The 24,362-nt window shown below is 42.7% G+C and overlaps 2 protein-coding genes across 7 annotated transcripts in view; one reads left to right on the top strand and one right to left on the bottom strand.

Moving 5' to 3' along the window:
• CDCA7L (cell division cycle associated 7 like) overlaps nt 1-2,013 on the top strand; it is a 39,812-nt gene extending 37,799 nt beyond the window's left edge. For all 6 annotated transcript variants that reach the window (XM_084978462.1, XM_084978461.1, XM_005656682.4 and 3 more), the window contains one exon: nt 541-2,013. In XM_084978462.1, the coding sequence (XP_084834588.1) occupies nt 541-571 (31 nt within the window). In that variant the 3' untranslated portion in view covers nt 572-2,013. The remainder of the gene's footprint in view (nt 1-540) is intronic.
• The window catches only part of DNAH11 (dynein axonemal heavy chain 11), a 340,086-nt gene continuing 317,168 nt past the window's right edge, over nt 1,445-24,362 (bottom strand). Inside the window, exons 76-82 of the mRNA XM_021063429.2 lie at nt 24,084-24,203; nt 15,466-15,708; nt 10,341-10,523; nt 9,890-10,005; nt 3,829-3,941; nt 3,144-3,284; nt 1,445-1,922 (exon numbers count right to left, since the gene is read on the bottom strand). Coding sequence (XP_020919088.2) covers nt 1,675-1,922; nt 3,144-3,284; nt 3,829-3,941; nt 9,890-10,005; nt 10,341-10,523; nt 15,466-15,708; nt 24,084-24,203 — 1,164 coding nt within the window. The 3' untranslated portion in view covers nt 1,445-1,674. The remainder of the gene's footprint in view (nt 1,923-3,143; nt 3,285-3,828; nt 3,942-9,889; nt 10,006-10,340; nt 10,524-15,465; nt 15,709-24,083; nt 24,204-24,362) is intronic.

Raw genomic sequence — 24,362 nt, 5'->3', positions numbered from 1 at the left:
AAGCCTCCCAAATCAAAAACGGGGATTGTAATTCCCCGGGTGCAACAGGGGAGACCCCTCTGGGCAGGTCGTTGCCTTATTTCAGCTGAGCCTTAACAACTACCCTGAGTGCCAGCCATTCTTCTTTATCTGTTGGCATTGGGAACGCTCCGGACTGGGATCCTTCTCTATTAGGAAAATTCCTTCCTTGGCTAAAAAGTTCCCCTCCTTGTGTTAAACAGTAATAGGTAAGCAGCAGGCTGAGGGCAAGCCGTGAAGGCCAGAGGCAGCCCTGACCCCACTGGCAGAGAGGGGAGGTGTGGGCCACGTGCACTGGGGACAGGAGGTGGGGTTAGGGATGTGGGAGTGAGGTCAGTCCCCGGGGAGGTCCTGGCTGCCAGCAACCTGTTGCAACTGTGGATGCAAGATAAGGACTCAGGACTGACCTGGCATCAGGAGACTGGTTTCGGACCTCGCACCCTAAAGGGTTGTTGTGCCTTGAGCCTAGAATGCTGCTGTGTTTTTGCCTCCATCCCACTAATGTTTCCCATTTTTTCTCAGCCTGCAAAAGCAGCTGGTAAAAGATAATTAAGAGAAGGAAGAATCAGCCAACTCACCGGGGACTACTCCGCAAGACATGCCATTTGTGCCTAAGATTTCTTATGGTTGTATTTTTATATAGATTATTTTTTGTAGATCTAAATACTATTTTTTAAAGATTGTTTACGCTTCACAAAGGATTTCTCAGGAGGACAACAGAGGAATCTCCACACATGTATACCCAGGCCTGTTTGGATACAGAATTGTTAAAAGCATCTGCAGATGATTAAAAAGCACGGTTTAAATGGGGTGGGGTTAAAGTTTCAGGTAGGTTCCAGAGGAAATATTGTATAAGCAGCTCTTGCCTTTGACACTGTTGAATTATGTCTGTTGCATTGACCTTCGACCTCCCAAACAGTAACTCGAGGCCAGGCTGTTACAGGGGTCACATCCCCTTGAGTTTACCTTATCATGAGTGACCATAGTTCAGACCATGCAGTTGCTCTTTACTTAACCTGCTCTGGGTCATTGGAAATTTATATTGAAGAATGTTCCCCTAAATTACAAAGTGCAATTAACCGCAGAACTAGAGTCTTATTTTTACTAAAAACTTGAAAAGTGGACTGTCACATGACTGACACTGGAGGCCTTAGAGGGCTGCTAGGCAGCAGGAGTGGCTGGCTCTTCAGAATTTGCCCACTGCCTGGGGCCAATTGCTTCTCTCTTTTAAAAGAATATAAGGGCTAATTTTTAAAGATTTTAATGTCTATAAGAACTAGATACCACGTGTAGATTGGGAGACTTCCAACCACATTGTTTTTGAGGTTCAACGTAAATGTGAGAAATACTGTACTTTTTTGTGTTGTGGGATGAGGGCGTCAAGGGGAATTAGGGAAAGCTAAAAAAAAACATGAATAAGATTCTCAGTAGGTGTCCTATATGTTTTTCTACATTTGGTTCTTTTTGTCCCCCTTCTCTACTTTTCAAGGATGGTATTTTAAACAAAAATGCACATTTAAGTTACTTAAAAGTTACATAAGCCGGAATGTTTTATGCCTCTTAGAAAGAATAATTACTGTGCACGGGAACAATGGCAGAGCCTCACTGTGCTCCAGCTGAGCCTGGAGGAAGAGGAGTCCCAGCGCCAGGGCTGTTTTATGCTTCTAGCAGCAGAGCCACGCCCGCCAGAACCCACTTGGCCGTCTTCTCTTTGCTCTTCAGCCTGAAGGTCCACACATAGTTGGGGCCCCTCATTTTGGTTCTATACACAGGACACTCGTAGGTGTGTTTGGTTTCCTGTCTGTCCATGGGGATGGCTTTTGCAAAGATGACTGGCATCGCGGACCTTAACTCTTTGAGGTGGGCGTCAACAATGGTTCCTGACTGGCTGTCCCACCTGGCACCTACGGCAGAAACACAGGGGTTGCAACTGGGCTGCATGTTGGTACCAATCCTCTAATTGTTGGAGGCAATAAATATTCCGGTTTTGTCACATTACTGCCTGTCAGTGGCTTCCTTGCCAAGATGGCCCATGACTCGGGTGGCAGGGGCGTTAAGATACCTACTGCCCCAGGGCCATGCATATAAGCATAGACTCGCTCTTGTTCTAAATGTGTGAACTACTCTGTGAGCAGCAAATAGTTTGCAATCAAAGGTATAAAACTTGCCATGAAAACAGATTCCAGACACACTAACGCAAACTGGTTTGCTCTCCCTTAAAAAAAAAAAAAAAAAAAAAAAAGTGAATCTACCTGCTTATGGACAGTAGCCGTCTCTAGTTCACCACATTCCTTCCCCAGTGCACCTTCTGAGGCCAAGTTCAGGTCACTCATTTTTATCACCTATTTGCCTTTAGACATCTGAACCTGTGGCCTGTGCCTCAAATGAGCATCTCTTGGCAGAGACCCAGCAGTTCTCAAAGTGCCCTTTAGGCTAAGAGGAAATGCCTTCCAAGATAAATGCATGGCTGAACACACTTGGAAAATAGTGCATACTCTCCTCCGTCCTCCACTCCCACCTTAAACAGTCACAGTATGGACTGGCATCTTAAAGCCTTAGAGAAGTCTGGTATTTCATGACAAGAGTGAAGTTACTGACAGTTTTTAGAAACAGCTTTTTTGATTAAAGAGCAAAATAGGAGTTCCCGTTGTGGCCCAGCTGTGGTGAACCCGACTAGTATCCATGAGGATGTGGGTTTGATCTCTGGCCTTGCTCAGTGGGTTAAGGATCCAGCGTTGCCTTTGGTTGTGGTATAGGTTACAGACGTGGCTTAGATCTGGTGCTGCTGTGGCTGTGGCGTAGGCCGGCAGCTGCAGCTCTGATTCAACCCCTAGCCTGGGAACTTCCATATGCTGCCGGTGTGGCCCTAAAAATGGGGGGCAGAAAAGGCCAAGTTAGTTCAGTGTAAGTCTTAAAGAGATAACTATTACCCTCAATCCCTTAAACTCTTACACTGGATAGAGGTCCTAGCATTTAAACTGTTTGAAAGCAGGAAATGAGGTAAATAACTGCTAGTGTGAATACATGCTGAGAAATGGGATAAATGAAGAGCAGAAACCAACTTGAACCTGAGTGAGAAGGTCCTGAATGTAGTAAGTGTACGTGTACTCCCCGGGGCGCCTTACCTTCCAGGAGGAGCCCATGCAGGTATGCACCTTCCCTGGGGGCGTGCCCGTAATCCTCCTTCATTTTTTTGGTAACGTCAATGGTCAGGCACATTTTATCCAGTGGCCACTCGTTTTTCCGTGCCATGGTCTGCATGATTGCTTTGGGAAGTGGGGGGGGGGGGGGGACAAAGTCACACACTTAAGGGCTCCAAGAGCCACCAGTAAGCCAAGAAGCATCTACCTGAGGCCTGCTTGGCCCCATGGTTCTTTTTGCGTTTTTGGTTTTTTTGGTTCTGGGGCATTTCCACATGGCTACCCTGGTGCAAGACTGGGAAACAAGGGCCTGCAGGACCACCTCACTGCTTTTGCGAATGGAGTTTAAGTGGAAGAGCCATGCCCTTTGGTTATGGCTCCTTTGCTTTAGCACCACTGGGCAGAGTGGAGCCATGCGAGACCGTGGGCTCTTTGACAGGAGACGTTTACTGGGGTGACCCATATCCCATCCCACCCCACCTGGCTGCACCTCTCCTGCTTGGCATTTTATGTCCCTTGCAGTGGCACTGTCCCTCCTCCTCTTCTGTAGTGGCTGCCACAGAAAGGCTGGTCAGCAGGGCAGGGGGAGTGGCGCAGGGGGAGCCAGGCTGGACCTCTGCTAGGAGCGCGGCTCTATCAGCACCAGGGGCCACCCTGCCCCAGCCCTTACCAGTTAAGAAGGACTGAGGGTTGAAGAAGCCAGAAAGCCACACCACAGCTGGAAGGGCAAGATCTTGCGTCCAGGTATCGAGTTCCCGGCATCGCAAGAGGAGATCATTAAACCTGGTGAACAGAAGGTAGGAAGAAACAAATTTTTTGGTAATGAAGTTTTCCAGTAAGATGAGACTGGTTGGGGTAATGAAGTTTTCCAGTAAGATGAGACTGGAGGGGGCGGTTGGGGTTAAGGTAGAGAGGTCCGCAATGGATGTACAGTAAAACCGTTAACACTGTCCCTTTAAAGGGCTAGATTATGTCCTGTTGAGATTTTTTTCTTTTCCTTTTTATGGCCACACCTGCAGCACATGCAAGTTCCTGGGCCAGGGATGGAATAGCTGTACCTGCAACCTACACCACAGCTACAGCAACACTGGATCTGAGCCACCTCTGCTACCTATGCCTCAGCTTGTGGCAATGCTGGATCCCTAACCCACTGAGTGAGACCAGGGATTGAACCCACATCCTCATGGACACTATTTCAGATTCTTAACCTGCTGAGCCATAATGGGACTTACTGTCCTGGTGAGATTTTTCTATCTCACAACTGTTACCACTGGGGACAAGAAATACTGGGAAGTGTAGGGAATTCGGCTCCATTTATTCAACCACTCTTTTATTTAGATCCTTCCAGTACTAGGCGGTGATTGCACAGGTGCTGTATGATTTGGGGTGACAACCGCCAACAGGGAGGTATGTGCAGGGTACGTGGGGACACTCAGGAAAGAGCACCCTGTGTCTGAGGATGGGGTGGTGGGAGAAGGCTGTGATGACTATTACAAAGACCAGAATTGTTGGGAAAGGCAGGAGCAGAAGAATGTCTGACAGTAGGCTTACCACGTGCAGTAATTACCTGAAAGCAAGAAAGGAAAGGTTATTAAGGGAACTAACCACATTCCATCCACCTTAAGCCTGTGGTTTGAGAAAGTGCTGTTTTTACACAGGTTCTCTCGTCCTGTCAGCACAATAATTATGCAAGGTAGGAACTACCCATGAGGAAGGTAAAACATGCCTATGAGGAAGCTAGCTTACAGTGGCTAAGGAAAAAATGAACTTCTTTCATGAAATTAGGAGATACATGCAACCTTGAAAAGTAGGTTTAAAGAGCTGCTAAAAACACAGTGGGGAAATGGAGCAGCAGAGGTAGGAGATGGAGCACAGAGAGGATGGCCCAGCCTGAAAGCCAGCAAAGCAGTTCTCCCGGGGGAGGGCTACATGGGTTCACACTGATGCTCCCTGGGACCTGGTTTTGTTCAGAGTGGCAAAGGATGCAGGGGGTTGAAGGAGGAATCATCCTAAGAAGCAGAGAACACTTGTGTGAGTTTGGGCTGTGAAGGAGGAAAGGCTTAAACATTGACATTCCAATAGGGGTCACAAGGAAAATGCCTGCCAGCTTAGAACAAGGCCCTGGGCCCTGCCCCATATTAAATTCTTTCAAGTAGCTGGTTTAAGGAAAAGTTACCTGAAGATAGATCCCACAAAGAAGAAAGGCAAAGTAAAGAACAGGAAAAGCAAGGATTGGAAAAAGACTATCTCAAGATGTCACAAGAAGATAAACATTGCAGCGACAAGTTTTTCTAAAAAGGAAGTGTGTGTGTAACAAGATGATCGTTTAAAGTGATCAGGTAAGGAAAATGAGGAAACTGGAAGATCTCAGAAGTATAAAAACAATTACAGAAATGAAAGCAAAAAATTAGGCAACATAAGGTAGAAAAATAAGAAAACCCAACAAAGTGAAATAGAAATAAAGAGTTAAAGGGTTAGAGTGAAAAGATGGATGCTGAAATCAAACAGAACACATATTTTCTAGTATGATTCTAAAAGAGATTGAGTTTTCCTAAGTTACAAATTTAAATCTGTAGAATCAGGGACATACGTTTCAAGAAAACGTTGATATGCAGTAATCACTTCTAAGATGTGTCTTAATATCGACTGTGGAGATAGAGAATCTCCTAGATAGCCAGGAAAAAACTCCTTTCATAAGGGGGAAAATTATATCAGCTTTAGACACCTCCACAGAGCATCTGATGAGAGAATAGAGCAAGGCCTATAAAGTCCTCTGACAACAAATAGGTTAAATTGTTTTTATAAGCAGCTACACTGTCATTTGAGTATAGCGATGACTGATCATTGGGCACCCAAACCCACCAGTAAACAGGAAGATCGAGAATCCAAAAAATAGAAAAAAGAAATCTGAAATACTCCTAATACATATTTTACACTGTAAGGGGAAAAGTAATAGTCATAAAAACAGGAACAAGGTTTTGAAACTAGGTCAGGTACTTTCCCCTTCCCTCAAAATAAGCAACGTGAGACTAAAAAGTGACGTTAGACTGTGACATCTCTAAACTTCAGGGGAGAAACAGTAGACAAATGAACAGGAGACACCTGAAGATACAATGAAGACCTTGACTAAATCAACCAGAACACAGAGACCCACAGGTTGAAAGAAGGAGCTTTCAGGCAGATGAACATCATGGAGAGACTGGGCAAAGCAGTAGGTGGAGGAAGGAGGGCTGGGAGCTGTACAGGGTGGAAGCAACCATGGACTCACATCTTTAACAACACCTGGTACCAAGTGGGATGCATTTTTTAAGATCACACCTAAATAGAGCAGTAAAAATTACAGAACATGAAGGATTAAAAGAAAAATCCCAAAAACATCCCCGAGCGAACAACTCAAGTTGTGAAGGAATGACAAGGACGTTTATGAACAGACTCGTCAGCCGTAATAAATGCCAGGAGACAGTGCAGTTCAAACTTTGAAGTTAAGAGAAAATAACTGTATCTAGACTTTGCCACCTAGGTAAACTATTAATTATGCGTGGGAAGGCAGTAAAGAGATTTAAAAGAGAGAATACCATTTATTCCCCACGCTATACGGCCGAAAGGTCTGCCGTGTACTTCATCCTTGAGTGAAATGAAGACGGGATGCAGGATAAAGGAGACTAGGGTGAGATGCACAAAGCAGCCATGAGGCTTCTGCTCTTACTGTTGTCTCAGTGATGAGGAATGGCATTTTTGCCTTCTGTACCTGAAGGTTCCAGAGGAAATCTGACTGAAGTCAGGCTGGATTCAGCAGCGGAGAGAGCCTCCAGCCAGTTTCTTTCCCTTCCTCTTTGCCTTTTGTGGTTCTGAGGGCATGGCCCCAATATGGCAGATGCATGTCTTTAATTTTTACCAACCAGAAAGGGGCTCACTTTTATTTTAGAAATAAAAATAAACAGGACTCTATGCCAAAGGAATAAAAAAAAGATGAGGAAGAAAAGATATAACTAACTGAGTGTGCAAACACTCTCTCAGGAGATATCCCTTTTGTGACTATAATCCAGCATGGCAATCTCTGGATATACTCTTTATGGTGAGAAAAAAAAAAATGTCATATAACATTTTTTTGATAGTGCATAGTAGCTGAACAGTGACAAATCTCTAGGAGCCTCAGGTAAAATAGATCATTTTGTTATATGATTTTTAACACTGGTTTCCTGAATGATCTATATTCTATACCACTACTGATTTATAACTACATTTTCTCAAACATATGTCAGATTCACCATAGGCCATCTTTGCAAGTGAGCTTTACAAAGCATCCTAAAAAGATTGCCAAGGGACAGTCTTTCAACAGCCAAAAATAAGTCAAATTTCTTTTTGTCTTGAAGTTGTAGAATCTCATGGCCAAAGCTTAAATGGTTTTACTTAAATTTGTCATGTAGACAAATTACTTATCTATAAATAACTTATATAAAAGTATTAATATGTGGATTGACTTGGGAGAAACATGAAATCCATCTCAGTTGTCTGTAAAGAAGAGATATTAAGGAGTTCCCATCGTGGCTCAGTGGTTAACGAATCCGACTAGGAACCAGGAGGTTGTGGGTTCAATCCCTGGCCTCGCTCAGTGGGTTCAGGATCCGGCGTTGCCGTGAGCTGTGGTGTAGGTCACAGACGTGGTTCGGATCCCGCATTGCTGTGGCTCTGGCATAGGCCAGCAGCAACAGCTCCGATTCGACCCCTAGCCTGGGAACCTCCACATGCCCCGGGAGTGGCCCTAGAAATGGCCAAAAAAAAAAAAAAAAAAAAAAAAAAAAAGGAAGAGATATTAATACCAGTTCTGCCCAAGTCATTTGGATGAGGAGAGTTTACTTGGAAATTAAAGCACAGGAAAACAACTATGAACAAAGAAAGTGATATGTGCTGTTAAGCAAAAATAATTAGTAACTATAAACAAAACAAAAATGCTGTGGGTTTAAAATGAAGTTGAACTACAATTCCAGACCAGAAGAGGTTAATTGGTCTAAAGGAAAAAGTATTTTATTTTATTTTTTTTTTGTCTTTTTGTTGTTGTTGTTGTTGCTATTTCTTGGGCCACTCCTGCGGCATATGGAGGTTCCCAGGCTAGGGGTTGAATCGGAGCTGTAGCCACCGGCCTACGCCAGAGCCACAGCAACTCGGGATCCGAGCCGCGTCTGCAACCTACACCACAGCTCACGGCAACGCCTTAACCCACTGAGCAAGGGCAGGGACCGAACCCGCAACCTCATGGTTCCTAGTCGGATTCGTTAACCACTGCGCCACGACGGGAACTCCTCCCCTAAACACTTTCTAACACGACGTAAAGTCAATACTTTTTCCTGGAGTTCCTTTTTCCTGGAGTTCGTAAAGTATTGACTTTACGTCGTGTTAGAAAGTGTTTAGGGGAGGAGTTCCCGTCGTGGCGCAGTGGTTAACGAATCCGACTAGGAACCATGAGGTTGCGGGTTCGGTCCCTGCCCTTGCTCAGTGGGTTAACGATCCAGCGTTGCCATGAGCTGTGGTGTAGATTGAAGACGTGGCTCGGATCCCGCGGTGCTGTGGCTCTGGCGTAGGCCGGTGGCTACAGCTCCGATTGGACCCCTAACCTGGGAACCTCCATATGCCGTGGGAGCAGCCCAAGAAATAGCAAAAAGACAAAAAAAAAAAAAAAGACAGTGTTTAGGTTACAATGTCAAGAGTCTTCTTAAAATAATAGAACATGGGACAACTATTAAACTGACAGGAAAGGTTAGAAAAAAAGTTAAGAAAAATGTAGACATTAGGAAGCACAAAATAAGATGGTGGAAAAAAAGTCCAAAAGTTACTGTATTAAAATTTAACTGTAAATAAAAATCCTTCTTTGCTGGAAATATAAAATCTGATTTTAGATACTCATATCATTAACAAATCTAGCGAGAGGTTTTGCCCCCTCTTCCCCGAAGCCATGCTTTGCTGCCACCTGTGGTGTCTGTGTATCTCCCACAACAAACATCAGCTTGCCTGGGGGGGGGGTGGGGACGGGGGGGGGGCGGGGGCAGAGCAGTGCCAATCTACAGGCATTTGGAATTCTAAGGGGATCTTCCAGTTTAAGGATCGGAGCAGCATTCTGGTTCATGGAAGAAAACTTCAGGAAAGTAAGGGTAAAGAATCTCCACATGGGAAAGCCAAGACTAGAGACAGCCTTGTGAATCTTCCTGTATTGACTACCAAGGCCAAGTGGTAGTTGGATACAGCCTTCAGGGAACGATTTCTGTCCCTGGCTTCGTGGCACACCTCTGCTGTCACACCCACACATTGAAGGCAATCTGGTTCACTGCATGCCATTTAAAAAGTTCACTATGAAATGGCATTAGTAATCACTGGCTTTGAAAATAAGGGTATAAGATGACATGCAAGTAAACTTAAGGGTACTTTCCATGGCCATTTGAATCCTAACAATTCAAGGAGTTGTGAACAACTCTTATTTTTCAGATGATAAACTGAGGTTCGGTATTGTGGCCAAGATCAGATAGCTAATAAGTAAGAAGCTGAATTCGAATCTTGTTCTGGCTCTGACTCTGACTTTTGATTTTTGCTTTTGAAGCAACACACCAAGGAAACAAGCGAAACAGTTATAGCAGACTACTATCACAGAACACAATTGTCATTGTTCTTAAGGCACAATTCAGAACACTAGACCAGCACTGAGGCTGACAGGCCACCAGGATAGGCGTGGGGCAGCTTACCACTGGGCCAGGCCATAAGTAGAGGGATAAGCCACTTTGCTCCAAGTGTCTGGTACAGCATCATAACTCAATGCAGACTGCTGGGCTTCCATATCAGGAGACAATGTCAGTTCCCCCTTGCAAGGAGAGAAAAGGCCACATCATGAATAGCTTTCAATGTGGGGAAGTTTGCTCTAGTTCCCCCCCCACCCCTTTTTTGGCCGTACCTATGGCATACGGAAGTTTCTAGGCTAGGGGTTGAATCAGAACTGTAGCTGCTGGCCTGCACCACAGCCACAGCAATGTGGAATCCAAGTTGCATCTGCGACCTACACCACAGCTCACAGCAATGCTGGGTCCTTAACCCACTGAGCAAGGTCAGAAATTGAACCCACATCCTCATGGATACTAATTGGGTCCGTTACTGCTGAGCCACAGTGGGAACTCCCTCTAGGCCCACTTTTAAACTCACCTTCAAACCAAGGTCTAATCGTTGAAGTGACACACGGATTTCCTGAAGGAGAATATTCATCCTCTCACATTCTTGGAAGCAAACAAGAACATAGGGGCTTCTGTTTGGATTTTTTTGCATTATCTCTGCCATATTGAACTCTTCTGGAAGTTTCTCCAAAATGTCCTCCAAGACATTCTTAACCTTCAATCATTAACAGATGCAGACATTTAACTCCTTTTATTTAATCTTTGGTCATGGTGACCATATATCCTCTATTTTCTAAGTCTAAGAATATATCATACAACTCCCAAAGATGCTTGCTAATGAGTTTAAAATATGTCTACTAACTCCCAGAGTAGTACTGTCAATCACCTCAGCTTCCCCTGAATCAGTGCAACTCCTCCTCCTCCTCGACATCCCATGATCTAGTCAGAGAGGTGCTACTCTTGGTTTGCAGTTTATTCGCTGTTAGCACTTATGGAACATAAGAACTGTCATCAACTACATTTCCTTTGTTCATAACGATATGATCATCAGACATCAACGTTTGCATAGCACATTTTGCAATCTGCTAATTTAAAAAATCACTGACAAAGTCACATGAACCAAAGATGCCCTTTAAACTTGAGCTCATTCTGGTGAGTTTGTGATGCTGCCCTTGCAACTGACACATCCTAAAATTGGGGAGGGGGACAATTTGGATCAATACTTTAAACAACAAGCAAGCCTCTCTCTTGTAGAGCTGTTGCCCTAAAGAAATGATTTACTTACCAAAGATGTGCATATGTACATTAAGTATTCTGATGTGGATATTACTCTAATGTGAAGTTTTATTGAGCTGGGAAAACCAACAGATACCTAAGATGGACAAAAGATTGGAAAATATTGCCTGTCTTCAGCCTCAGGCAGCTTCCCCTCTTTCCTTGATTTCTTGGATTACTGCCTGTAGACTGATGTGCTGCTTGCACATTGCTTTAGCATCCTGGCAGGTTATTTGTCAGATCTTGAAATCTTGAACTCATTTATAGCAGCAGAGTATGAAACACTGTGTAGTAGGGAAGTTAGGTAAAAGAATGGTTTAGGATGCAGAACAAGCTTTTGACAAAATTCAACACTTGTTCTGATAAAAACTCTCCAGAAAGTGGGCGTAGAGGAAACCTACCTCAACATAATAAAAGACATACATGACAAACCCATAGCTAACATCATTCTCAATGGTGAGAAACTGAAAACATTTCCACTAAGATCGGGAACCAGAAAAGGATGTCCACTTTCACCACTACCATTCAACAAAGTTTTGGAAGTCCTAGCAATGGCAATCAGAGAATAAAAAGAAATAAAAAGAAGCCAAATTGGAAAGGAAGAAGGAAAACTATCACTGTTTGTAGATGACATGATACTATACCTAGAAAGTCCTAAAGACACCACCCAAAAACTTAGACCTCATCAATGAATTTGGCAAAGTTACGGGATACAAAATTAATACATAAAAATTGACTGCATTTCTATATACTAACAATGAAAGATCAGAAAAAGAAATTAGGGAAACCGTTCCATTTCCCATAACTTCAAAAAGAATAAAATACCTAGGCATAAACCTACCTAAAGAGACAAAGACCTATACTCTGAAAACTGCAAGATGCTGATGAAAGAAATCAAAGATGACACAGAAGGAAAGATATACGATGCTCTTGGGCTGGAAGAATCAATACTGTCAAAATGACTGTACTACCCAAAGCAACCTACAGATTAAATGCAATCCCTATCAAATTACCAAGTGCAGTCTTCACAGAACGAGAACAAAATATTTCAAAATTTGTATAAAAATAGCCAAATAAACACCAAATAGCCAAAGCAATATTGAAAAGAAAAAAGGAAATGGAGGAATTAGGTTCCCTGACTTCAAACAATACTACAAAGCTATGGTTATCAAAGCAATATGATACTAGCACAAAAACAGAAATACAGATCAATGGAACAGGATAGAAAGCCCATAAATAAACCCAAACACTTATGGTCAACTTATCTATGACAAAGGAGGCAAGAACATACAGTGGAAGAAAGACAGTCTCTTCAATAAGTGGTGCTGGGAAAACTGGACAGCTACATATAAAGGAATGAAATTAGAACACTCTCTAACACCGTACACAAAAATAAACTCAAAATGGGTTAAAGACCTAACTGTAAGGTCAAATACCACAAAACTCCTAGAGGAAAACATGGGCAGAACACACTTTGACATAAATCACAGCAACATCTTGATGGATCCACCTCCTAGAATAAGGTCAATAAAGATAAAAATAAACCAATGGGGCCTAATTAAACTCAAAAGCTTTTGCACAGGAAAGGAAACCATTAAAAAATGAAAAGAAACCTACAGAATGGGAGAAACTCTTTGCAAATGATGCAACAGACAAGGGCCTAATTTCCAAAATATACAAATAACTCATACAACTCAACAATAAAAAAAAACTGATTGAAAAATGGGCAGAAGACCTAAATAGACGTTTCTCCAAAGAAGACATATGGATGGCCAGCAGGCACATGAAAAAATGCTCAACATTACTGATTATTAGAGAAATGCAAATCAAAACTACAATTAGGTTTTTACCTCACACCAGTCAGAATGGCCATCAATGACAAGTCAACAAATAACAAATGCTGGAGAGGGTGTGAAGAAAAGGGAACGCTTCTTCACTGTTGGTGGGAATGTAAACTGGCACAACTGCTATGGAAAAAGAGTATGGAGGTAACTCAAAGAGTAAATACAGAACTACCATATGATCCAGCAATCCCACTCCTGGGCATATATCTGGACAAAACATTCATTCAAAAAGATACATGCACCCTTTTGTTCATTTCAGCATTATTCACAATAGCCAAGACATGGAGACAATCTAAATGTCCATCTACACAGGAATGGATTAAGAAGATGTGGTACCTATATGCAATGGAATGCTACTCAGCCATTAAAAAGGACAAAAATAATGCCACTTGCAGTAACATGGATGGAACTAGAGATTCTCATACCAAGTGAAATACGTCAGAAAAGAGAAAGACAAATACCATATGATATCACTTATATGCGTAATCTAAAATATGGCACAAATGATCCAATCTACAAAATAGAAACAGATCAAGGCCAAAGAGAGTAGACTTGTGATTGCCAGGCAAGGTGGGGAAGGGACTGGTATGGAGGGGGGAGTTTGGGGTTGGTGGGTACAAACTGTTAAATTTGGAATGCAGGGGCAATGGGGTCCTACTGTATGGCACAGGGAACTGTGTGTGATTAGGTCACTTTCGGTACAACAGAAATTAAGAAACATTATAAATCAACTATACTTTAATTAAAAATTTTAATAATTAAAAAAAATGGCTTTGGGACACAGCTAGAATTTGGTTTCCCTCAGTGGCCGTTTCTAGCTATCTGGCCTTGGCAAGTCATCTAAGCCTATCTCTGAGATAGAGATCCTAGCACTCAGAGCTATTGAGGATTAAATGACGTATTTATAAAGCACTTTCCATAGTGCCTAGTATGTAAACATTCAGCACATGACCATTGCTACAATCAGTTTACCCATGCATCTTGACCTCATTTGTTTTGTATAATATGGTTTAATGATCACCTTCCTGTTGGAAAGATTGAAGCCCTAAAACTCAGTGAAGACTGCACCCACCTTTCTGCTTTAACAATATAGCTTTCCACAAATGTATCAATTTTTCCCTCTTTCAGCTTAAAAAATATGTAACATTTACATATGGAAGATGTCGGACTTCCCGTGTGGCTCATATATGGAAGATGTTAGTATATATATAGAATATTCTATATATATATATATTCTATATATATACACACACACACTATAGCATATAGTTAGGATAAAACCTGCCATGACAAATTCTAAAGCTTCTGTTATAAATGAGTGTCTTAATGAATGACTTCAGTTCACTAAATAATTGAAAAATTTTAAGAAATAATATGGAAATTTCCTAGGACCTCACTTTAATTAGAGCTCATGTTTAATGTGTTCCCACAACTGAAAGCCTTTCTTGATCATTTTGAGAGAAATAAAGGCTAGTTTATTGGGGGAAATAAACTTCAGATTTTAAATTAATGAGGAACAAGATTTCAATCTAAAGGTAAAATAAAATTATTTGATGTCCATTTCTCATCCCCAGCATTCTATGACAATGCCTTCAAAAGAATGATAATGAAAAACTCCCAAGAACATGTGAAAAAAACATACTCTAAGAAAATGACAGAGCCAAAAACATACTGAATGAAAGGTAAGCCAGACATTTGGAGAAGAAATTTGCAATACATATACCTAACAGTGGACACACGTCTAGAATAAAGAGTTCTTACAAATCAATATCGAAATGATTGACAACCTAATTAAAAATTGGGCAACTTAAACAGGTACTTCACATGAAAATATATCCAAAAGGCCATGAGAAGTATGTGAAAAAAATGCTCAATATTATGCCTTAACTGAGGAATACATAGTTAAGAATCATAATGAACCTAACGAGACTGCAAGGAGCAGAAGCAGCTGGAATTTACAGATACTGCTGGGAGGAGGTACCACTTTGGAAAACTGGGAGTATCTCCTAAAGGTGAACATTATACCCTTTGATCCAGCAGGTCTACTTCTGGGTATAAAATAATGAGTTTTATGAGCAGATACCTTTGGGAGTTACCTTTGTCTACTGACAAAAGACTATACAAGAATGTTGATGACTGTGAAATTCATCATAGTGAAAAGCTAGAAACAATCCAAGCATTCATTCCCCATAGAAGGAATAAATAAAGAATTACATATTCAAAGAACAGAATACCAAACAACAATGAACCATTGGTCCATGCAATGACATGGGCCAGACATAAACCAGCGCATCCCATATGACTGCATATATTTGAAGTTTAAACGCAGGGAAGCCTTTGGCCTGGCATGGAGAGGGTATGGATCGGTAAGGATGAGCATCCTTCTCATGGATGGGAGGGTGGGAAATTGTATTTTGATCCAGGGGGTGGTTACGTGTGTGTACACAAAGGTTAAATTCCTTGAGCTGTGCACAAGGATTGGTGTATGGCACTGCATATACAATATACCTCAAGAGAAAAGAAACAAGGACCCTCTACCTTGTCTTCTGTGGACTGTCCCAGCTCCTCATTGCTGAGTGCATTCTTGGGCTGTATCTCCAGCAAAGTTCTGAAGAGAGTGTTGGATGTCACTGTCAGGAATTCTATTTCAGCATTTGGATGGAGGCCATACAGTGCCGGGCTTTCTGGAGGAAGCATCTCTTCTATGTACTGGTGGTAGCCTGAATAATCCAGATTAGGTGGGGCTGCAAATCCTGGTGCCAGCATCAGCTCATCATCAATCTTCAACCACAAAAGTAAAGTCAGTTATTCCAAATCTAAGCGAACGTCAATCTTCACTTCCTAAACACCTTGAGGGCACTCTGGTAAGACATCCCAGTGCAATGCTGGATAGAGAGTAGGCTCTCTAAAATATATCATGACCCTCTTTGTAGTCAGTTGCTCTGCTCTGTGTACGGCCCCAGGCTGACCTCTGAGGAGGAGTCCAAGGAACACACATGAAACCTAGCCCTAAGAAGATTTAGTTTACGTTTGCTTGGGAGAACACAATCCACACACACACACACACACACACACACACACACACACGGGGGACGGACAGGTGCTGAGCCACCTACTGTGTATTGGTCATCCTGTTACATGCTTCAGGTCACTGATACTCTCAAACATCCCCCTTTTGCAGCGAGAAATTGAGACTTAGAGTAAGTTGCCTGGGGAATATGTTTGATTTTAATCTTAATTCTTGAAGGTGTTTTTCTTTGTTTGTTTGTTTGCTTGCTTTTTAGGGCCACACCCACAGCACATGGAAATTCCTAGCTAGGGGTCAAATCGGAGCTACAGTTGCTGGCCTACATCACAGCCACAGCCATGTGGAACCTGAGCCATGTCTGTGACCTACACCACAGCTCATGGCAATGCCAGATCCCTAACCCACCGAGCAGGGCCAGGGATTGAACCTGCATCTTCAGAGATACTAGTAGGGTTTGTTTCTGCTTTGCCACAGTGGGAACTCCTGATTCTAATCTCAATTCTGAACTCATTTGAGTATGACTTAGCAGTAATTTCCACTATACTACTTCGAATTGTTTTATATTTATACGTGTGAGTTTTGTAAACACACGTAATTATATGTGCATCTATTAAGAAATATGTGTGAGTGTGTGTATAACTAGCATGTTCTAGGACAGTATATTCTAAGAGTCAAATCAGTGACTCCATGACTTTGAGCTTCTCAGGGCAGAGTTTGTGTTGTCTTTCTCAAGATCTGTAGATCCTGGGGCAGCTGCTGGCACATACTGGTGCTTAACACATAACTGCCTAATGAATGAAAGGCTGGAGTGATCAGGCATTGATCATGCCCATCCGCTTCATTTGGGCTGAGGAAGAAGGTAGATGTTCTGTGGGAGGAGTGTTCTCAGGAAAGCAATACAAGCAGGAACACCAAACTTTCTGAATGTTAGAATGTAGTGCTTCCAAAAGTAACGAAAGAATTTACGGGCTTCAGTCTCTGACCAGCTACAGGCAGAGTCAATCATGTACTTATACTTTTCTAGTTAACCTCAGGATGATTTCAGATTTTGTTTTGCTTGATCGTTCTTTATGGTTCCCAGGGGACCATTACACCTCTGTTTGAATTTCTCCAGCCTCTCGTGCTGTAAATTCTGTCTACATGCCCTTATACGTCCGGGGGGGGAGGGGGCTATTTTTTAAAACTACCTAGTGTAGCTACTTTATGCCTAAATTTAAAAAATCACTTTCTGAAATTGGGTTTTATCTCTGTGATTCTGCTATGACATCTGGTCCTCTCCCTGTCACCTGGAGACAAAATGAATATTGATGAATCCATTCAATAATACATACTGATCAGTTAGTATCCCCCAAATAAGCCTTGGAAGCATAAGTGCTTCACATAACCTCGTTCTTAAGGAACTCACAGTCTCATGGCAACAAAATAAGTGCCAATTTTCTATACCATCATGTCATCTGTGAGTAGTGGCAGTTTGTTTCTTCCTTGTCAAACCTGTAATCCCACGTTGCCCAGGGAGCCCATGTCCTTCGGGACAATGCTCAGTTGTTCTCTGTGAATTCCAAAGGCATTTAAATGTTAGAGTCAGCATGTCTGTTTATTATTTGTATCAGGAGGATTTTGAAGTTATTCAGGCTTTCATGTTGCTGGAAACAGAGACCTTGACCCAACAAATAAGAGAAGAAGCAATGTATACCATCTCACTACCAATATCCATTGGCTTGGTGTGTTTTATTCATTTAGTTACATTTTCTATCATTTCATTTTTATATAACGAAATAGCCAAAATTTAAGTGTCACCTGATGCAGCATGACCAAAACAAAACTGTGAAGGAGATTTAAACTCACCATTATTAGATCCATAAATTAGCCAAAAAAAAAAATAAGGGCACAAAATATGACTACTAAAACCAAAAGTTAGACTATTGAATAAAATTCAAGCTGAATTTTATTCCCCACAAATAAGGACTTGGTCTTCCCTGTGAGTGCTCACTGGTTAAAAGAAATTTTAAGAGTCATAGTTACAATGTCTGTTAACACAGCCAGAAGTTAAACAGAGTTTTGAGAAAATGTCATCAAAAAGTGGAGCCACTTCCAACTTTGAAAATGCATGGGAACTGGACATTTGTTTGGGTTCACGGTCACATAATGCTGCTGGGAGTGCAAATGTGCCAGGCTTTCTGGAAAGACAGTTAGGCAGTGCGTTTACAAATATGTGAAGAGTGCCTTCTGTCTGCTGGGCAATGAGCAAAGCAAAGGAAAACAGTCAAAGGAAAGGGCTTAGATTTACAGCCAGACAGATCTGGTTCATTCCCATCCCTCCATGGTTTGGTGGCCTTACAGCAGTTTATCTGGGCTTCAATCTCATTGGTCACATGGGGCTTTTCATAGCAGCCTAATGATTGTGGCTGTGAGAATTTAATGGCAAGGTATGCAGATAGCTAGGCACACAGCAGCCTTTCACAAAGATTAGTTGTGGTCTTTCCTATGCCCTGGAAACAAACATATTTATTTCACCTGTCTAGAGGGAAAAACAAAACCTGACCATGTTTTTCCGTAATTTCTGCCATAAATTCCTACTATCATATCAAACAAGAAAAGCTTGATAAGCAAGGCTTGGTTCACAAAGAGCCTTGCATTCTCCTCCTTCAAGAAAGCTGTGAGGGTGTCAACATACTCAAGGAGCTTTGGGAATCGCAGTTCTGAATCCAGGCCTTCTCCCGTCTCACTCAAGGCGTTGTATGAAAATCTGCTTCCTGCTGATGGGACCCGAACTCTCTGCACAGTGGCTACCTATCTTGCCTTTGTGGGAGGGCTGTTTGCGAAGGCTGTTGTTATGCCTCAAAGAGTCAATAGTTCTAAACTGACATGCTTCAAAGAAGATGCAGAAATGGCCAATAAGCATAGAAAAAAGAGGCTCAACATCATTAGTCTTCAGGGAAATGCAAGACAAAACCACAATGTGATACCACCTCACACCTACCAGGATGGCTAAAAATCAAACAGATGAACAAGACAAGTGTTGGAAAACAGTTTGGTGTTTTCTCAAAATGTTAACTATAGTTACCATATGATCCCATAGTTTCATTTCTGTGTAAAACTCCAAAGAAGTGGAAATGCATGTCCATTCTGACACGGATGTGTGAATGTTCATGACAGCATTACTCATCACAGCCCCAAAATGGAAACACCCCAAATATCCATCAAGAGATGAACAGATAAACAAAATGGAGTGCTAGCCATACAATGGAACATGTTTTAGCCTTTAAAAGGAATGAACTACTGATACACACTCTACCATGGGTGAATCTGGAAAACACTATGCTAAGTGAAAGAAGTCAGACATACAAGTCTGGATGGTGTCTGATTCCATGTATATGAAATGTCCAGATTAGGCAAATCTCTACAGATAGAAAGCAGATTAGCGGTTGCCTGAGATTGAGAAGTGGGGGACGGTGTAGGGGAGAAGAGGGTGAGTGACAGCTAATGGGTTCAGGGTTTCTTTTAGGGATGATGAAGATGCGCTAAACTAGACGGTGGTGATGGCTGCATAACGGGATACACTAAAAACTTTTGCATTGTCCAGTTGAAAGTCATAAATCATATGGGATGTGAACTATATCTCAATAAAGGTATTTTATTCTTCCTTTTTTTTTTTTTTTTTTTTTTTTGTCTTTTTGCCTTTTCTAGGGCCTCCCACAGCATATGGAGGTTCCCAGGTTAGGGGTCTAATCGGAGCTGTAGCCACCGGCCTATGCCACAGCCACAGCAACACGGGATCCGAGCTGCATCAGCAAACTTCACCACAGCTCACGGCAATGCCAGGTCCTTAACCCACTGAGCAAGGCCAGGGATCGAACCTGCAACCCCATGGTTCCCAGTCAGATTTGTTAACCACTGTGCCACAACGGGAACTCCTCAATAAAGGTATTTTAAAGGAGAGAATCAACGGAATTGTGCTCTAAGAGACTAAGCCTCCACGTCATGAAAAAATCATCAAGCATTTACGTTATCTGTATAGAAACTAGCACTGGGCATGTGGTCAGCACAATTACTAGAACTTGGGAAAGCCAGAACCCTACCATTCTCTTGATGCTATAGGACCACTGTCCTTTTAAAATTCTCTGTCTTGCTAATTAGTATACATTCACCTCCTCCACTGCCTGTCCAAGTAGCCTTGATTATGACAAGAAGCTCCCAATTCACTGAGTCTAAACAAGTGCATGTGCCCTTTCTTGGCCTTTTGAGTAAAAATATGCCATGGCCCCAAAGTGCTGTGAGGGATTTTCAAATGACTCAAAGTTGAATCACGTTATCATGGTGTCTTTAGAACTAAAGGGTCCGTTAGCCATCTTCTAGACAGTGCTTTCATTGTACAAGTGGATAACCTGAGGCATGGGAAGCACCTGCACAAAGCTGGACAGCAAGTTAGTGGCAGAGACAGAACTAGGGCTCAAGCCTCCTGGATTGTCTAGCGTTATTCTTGGTTCCACCCTGTGCCACCCACGATGCACAGTACAGTTTGGGTCAGGGTTTTGGTGACCTGGGCCCAGTTACTACAAACAAATGAGCAGCGCAGCCAGGGGGCTGCAGAGAATTATGGCGTCTGACTGTGAGTTCACATCATGGTGTAGCTACTTAGGCAGCTGTTTGACCTCTCTGAAACTGGATTTCTTCTTTGATTACCTGGGATAGTAATACCTACTTTGCAGGGCTGTAGTGAGGAGAAGAATTTATACACATGAACTGTGTGTACAGACCCCTGGCACAGAGCAGGTGTGTAATAAAGGGTTTCCATTGCTATAACCATAGATGAAATAAAGGAACAGTCAAGTATTAAATAGATGAAAATTTATACTTCGTCATAGTAAAAGTACCTCCGATTTATTAAGCATTTTGTTCTAACTTTATACCAATGTTTAAACCTGACCATGAACCCACAAGTTGGGCCATTCTTGTTCTGTAGATGATGAAGCAGAGGCTCAGGTTCAGTGGTGTACCTAAAATGGCACAGCAAATGAAGGGAAGAACTGAATTTGAACTCGAGTATTTGTCTGTTTGTCTTGTTTTGTTTTACTTTAAAGCCTAACTTCTTTATTGTTGGTTTCCATCACCGAAATAGGTTTGTTTGTTTTTCTTTTCACTTTTTAGGGCTGCACCCTTGGCATATGGAGGTTTCCAGGCTAGGGGTCCAACTGGAGCTACAGCTGCTGGCCTACACCACAGGCATGGCAACACCGGATCCCCGACCCACTGAGCGAGGGCAGGGATCAAACCTGCATCCTCATGGATACTAGTTGTATTCATTTCCACTGTAGCACAATGGGAACTCCCACCAAAATAGTTTTAATATCTGACAACTTGCTGGTGACCTGATAGCTTATTTCCAAAATTAATTTACTATTACTACTTGTTTGGCATTGCCAAATCATGCCTTATTTTAGAGAGTGATTTTAATGATAATTGTTTGACTTTGGCCAGAGGCCCTCTAAAGTCCATGGCTGTCAGGGACCCCTCTCTAAGGGCCACCTCACCTATCCAACAAGAAACACATTCATCCTTCTAACAGGACAAAGACACTGGAAGTGGTCCGAGCAGTGGAGCTTGAAACCTCACACCATTAATGGATTGCTTTCTGATCACATGCCAATGCAACTAAAGATCCTAACTGCCAGGAGTTCCCGTCGTGGCGCAGTGGTTAACGAATCCTACTAGGAACCATGAGGTTGCGGGTTCGATCCCTGGCCTTGCTCAGTGGGTTAAGGATCCGGCGTTGCCGTGAGCTGTGGTGTAGGTTGCAGACGCGGCTCAGATCCTGTGTTGCTGTGTCTCTGGCATAGGCTGGCAGCTACAGCTCCAATTAGACCCCTAGCCTGGGAACCTCCATATGCCGTGGGAGCGGCCCAAGAAATGGCAAAACGACAAAAAAAAAAAAAAAAAAAAAAAATCCTAACTGCCAAATAAGTTAAGTGTGAGAAGTGTCAAAAAGACATCTTGCAGATGGTGAAGTGGTAGATTAAGTTCCTAATAATGTAAAGAGCATGAGCAAGAAACATTTGCATGAGAACAAAATTACTGGGATTTTGCAGATTTAGCCACCAAAGCAGCCAGGGCTCTAACTTCCTCTGGTGAATTCAAGGTCACACTATCTGGTGAGGATGCAAGACTGCAAAGGAGCATCTCCAATGTGAAAGCATCAGCAGATCTTTCTAGAAAGGCAGGTACCTACATTTCTAAAGGGCTAACGCACACACCGGCAGTGCCCCCTCGACTGCATCAAATATGTTTATTTTGCAGTTATGTGAGTGGGAGTTCAGGCTTGTGGAGGTTAATGGACTGTCTCTGTTGGCAACAGTGATTCGCTCCTTATCCTCAGGACAGTGAGCTTCTCCCTCTGCCCCTTGACTTCACCATCATTCGGAGAAATCGGCCTCTGTAAAGGTAGCATGCCCCTTGCTGTTTCTTGTTCCCATCTCCATGGCAACCCACACCCAGACCTCCTCTGAGGAGTGACTTCCAATTGTGTTAAATTGAAAGTGTCTTTCTGACCTATGAAACCCTGCTCATTAGAACTAAGGAAAGACCAGAAGACTCACAATCAAAAGAAACACTTAAATAATGGTCATATGGCAGGAAAGTTTTTTTTTTTTTCTTGCACAGTCCCCAAATGGTTTAACAATATTGAAAGTAACAAAAAAAAAATCTGTCTCCAATTTTCTATAGGAGACAATACATTATATTTTCTAAGACATGACTACGTTACTTCTCAATGTGGACTCAAGGAAGGTGGCCAAAATGATGTTATGTTTTTCTGAGATGAAGTTCTCAAGAAATTATAAACAGGAGGTTGCTCGAACTAATTTTAAAATGTATGGTGCTGCTCTAAACACAGCTGGTCCAAGTGGGAGCAGAGATGGCATGGCGGGGAGTGCCCTGGGTTTGCAAGGAATAACCAGGCAATGGCCACAAACCTGGGAACCGTCAGAGGGAGAAGACATGAGAAAAGTATGCTACCACTTTCAGCTACACCAGTATGGAAAACAAGAACCGAGTACTTTTTCCAGAAAACCCAGCCCCAGTCACAAACCATGTGGCTGTTTAGTTTACACAAATAGCAGGTTGGTAGGATGAGAAGTGGGAAAAAGGCACCTGCTCTCTTTCATCACCAGTATAGGGAGGGCTCCACCCCTTCCTAACAGAAGAATTGCCTTTTCAAACCACCACATTGTTTTGATCACATATTTAGTGAGGAGGTGGTAATCACAATTTAGAATACCCCATGGCTTCTGTGATTGGGGAAAAAAACCTATAAATTTTACTTATATCAAAGCCCCTGAATTGAAATCCATACACCTGCCTGGAAATCCATACATCTGGCTAGAGCTCCTGCCTGTGATAACTGAGTGACCAGGGCAAATCACGGCCCCAGTCTGTCTGTCTACAAAATGAGGTGAGCATGTCAGTTCTGCTACCTCCCAGGGGTACCCCCAAGATCCAGTGAGTCTGTGCAGGCACCAGTGCTTCACTTGGGCACAGAAACCATCTGAGGGGCGGGTCTTATTAAAACACAGGTGATGGGGCCCAAGATCCTGCGTTTCTCACAAATTTCCAAACTCACAACTGTACTCCCCAAAGGCCAAAAATCCTCACTAACACTCCAGAATTATTTACATAATGAAATCAGTTTTAAAAAATTCTTACTAGAATTTCCTCCTCTGTGCAATGATTTTTTTTTTTTTTTGGTGAGTCAAATGAAGTGTTTATTAAGAGAAAAGATACATGTGGAGAAAGCACAGGTAGGCTTGGGGTGGTGGTGGTGGGAGAGTGAGAGAGAGCTGAAATGATTTGTAAAATGCTTTGCCAGGAGTCCTCATCATGGTGCAGCAGTTAACAAGCCCAACTAGCATCCATGAGGACGTGGGTTCAATCCCTGGCCTTGCTCAGTGGGTTAAGGATCTGACGTTGCTGTGAGCTGTGGTGTAGGTCGCAGAAGCTGCTTAGATCCTAATTGCTGCGGCTTTGGTGTAGGCCAGTGGCTATAGCTCCAATTGGACCCCTAGCCTGGAAACCTCCATATGCCATGGGTGTGGCCCTAAAAAAAGGATAAAAATAAAGAAATAAAATGCCTTACCAGAGAAGGGTTCATGAATTCTTCTAAATACGCCCGGCACAGTTTGCGATCCCATTCATCTGTGACGTGGCCCCCATACATGATCTCACCAAAGAGATAACGGAGGTCTTCCCATGGGACCTGGGGAGGGGGAATCACACAAATGGTCACTTCTGGGTCCAGAGCATCTACCTCCCAACCGTCACCCAGCAGTAATGCCTCTCTACAAACCTCCGCCAATGGGGGCACTTAATGGGGGTTCGGGGATTGTCTGAATGGGCCAGGAGTGGAACTGATTGA

The sequence above is a fragment of the Sus scrofa genome, chromosome 9, assembly GCF_054392235.1.
Source record: "Sus scrofa isolate SSC_HxYL_T2T_F1_AM1 chromosome 9, Sscrofa_HxYL_maternal_Yorkshire_Landrace_v2.0, whole genome shotgun sequence".
In the NCBI taxonomy this organism is placed as follows: Eukaryota; Metazoa; Chordata; class Mammalia; order Artiodactyla; family Suidae; genus Sus; species Sus scrofa.
Note: the sequence above shows the minus strand (reverse complement) of the source record. Positions and strands in the feature narration are given on the sequence as shown.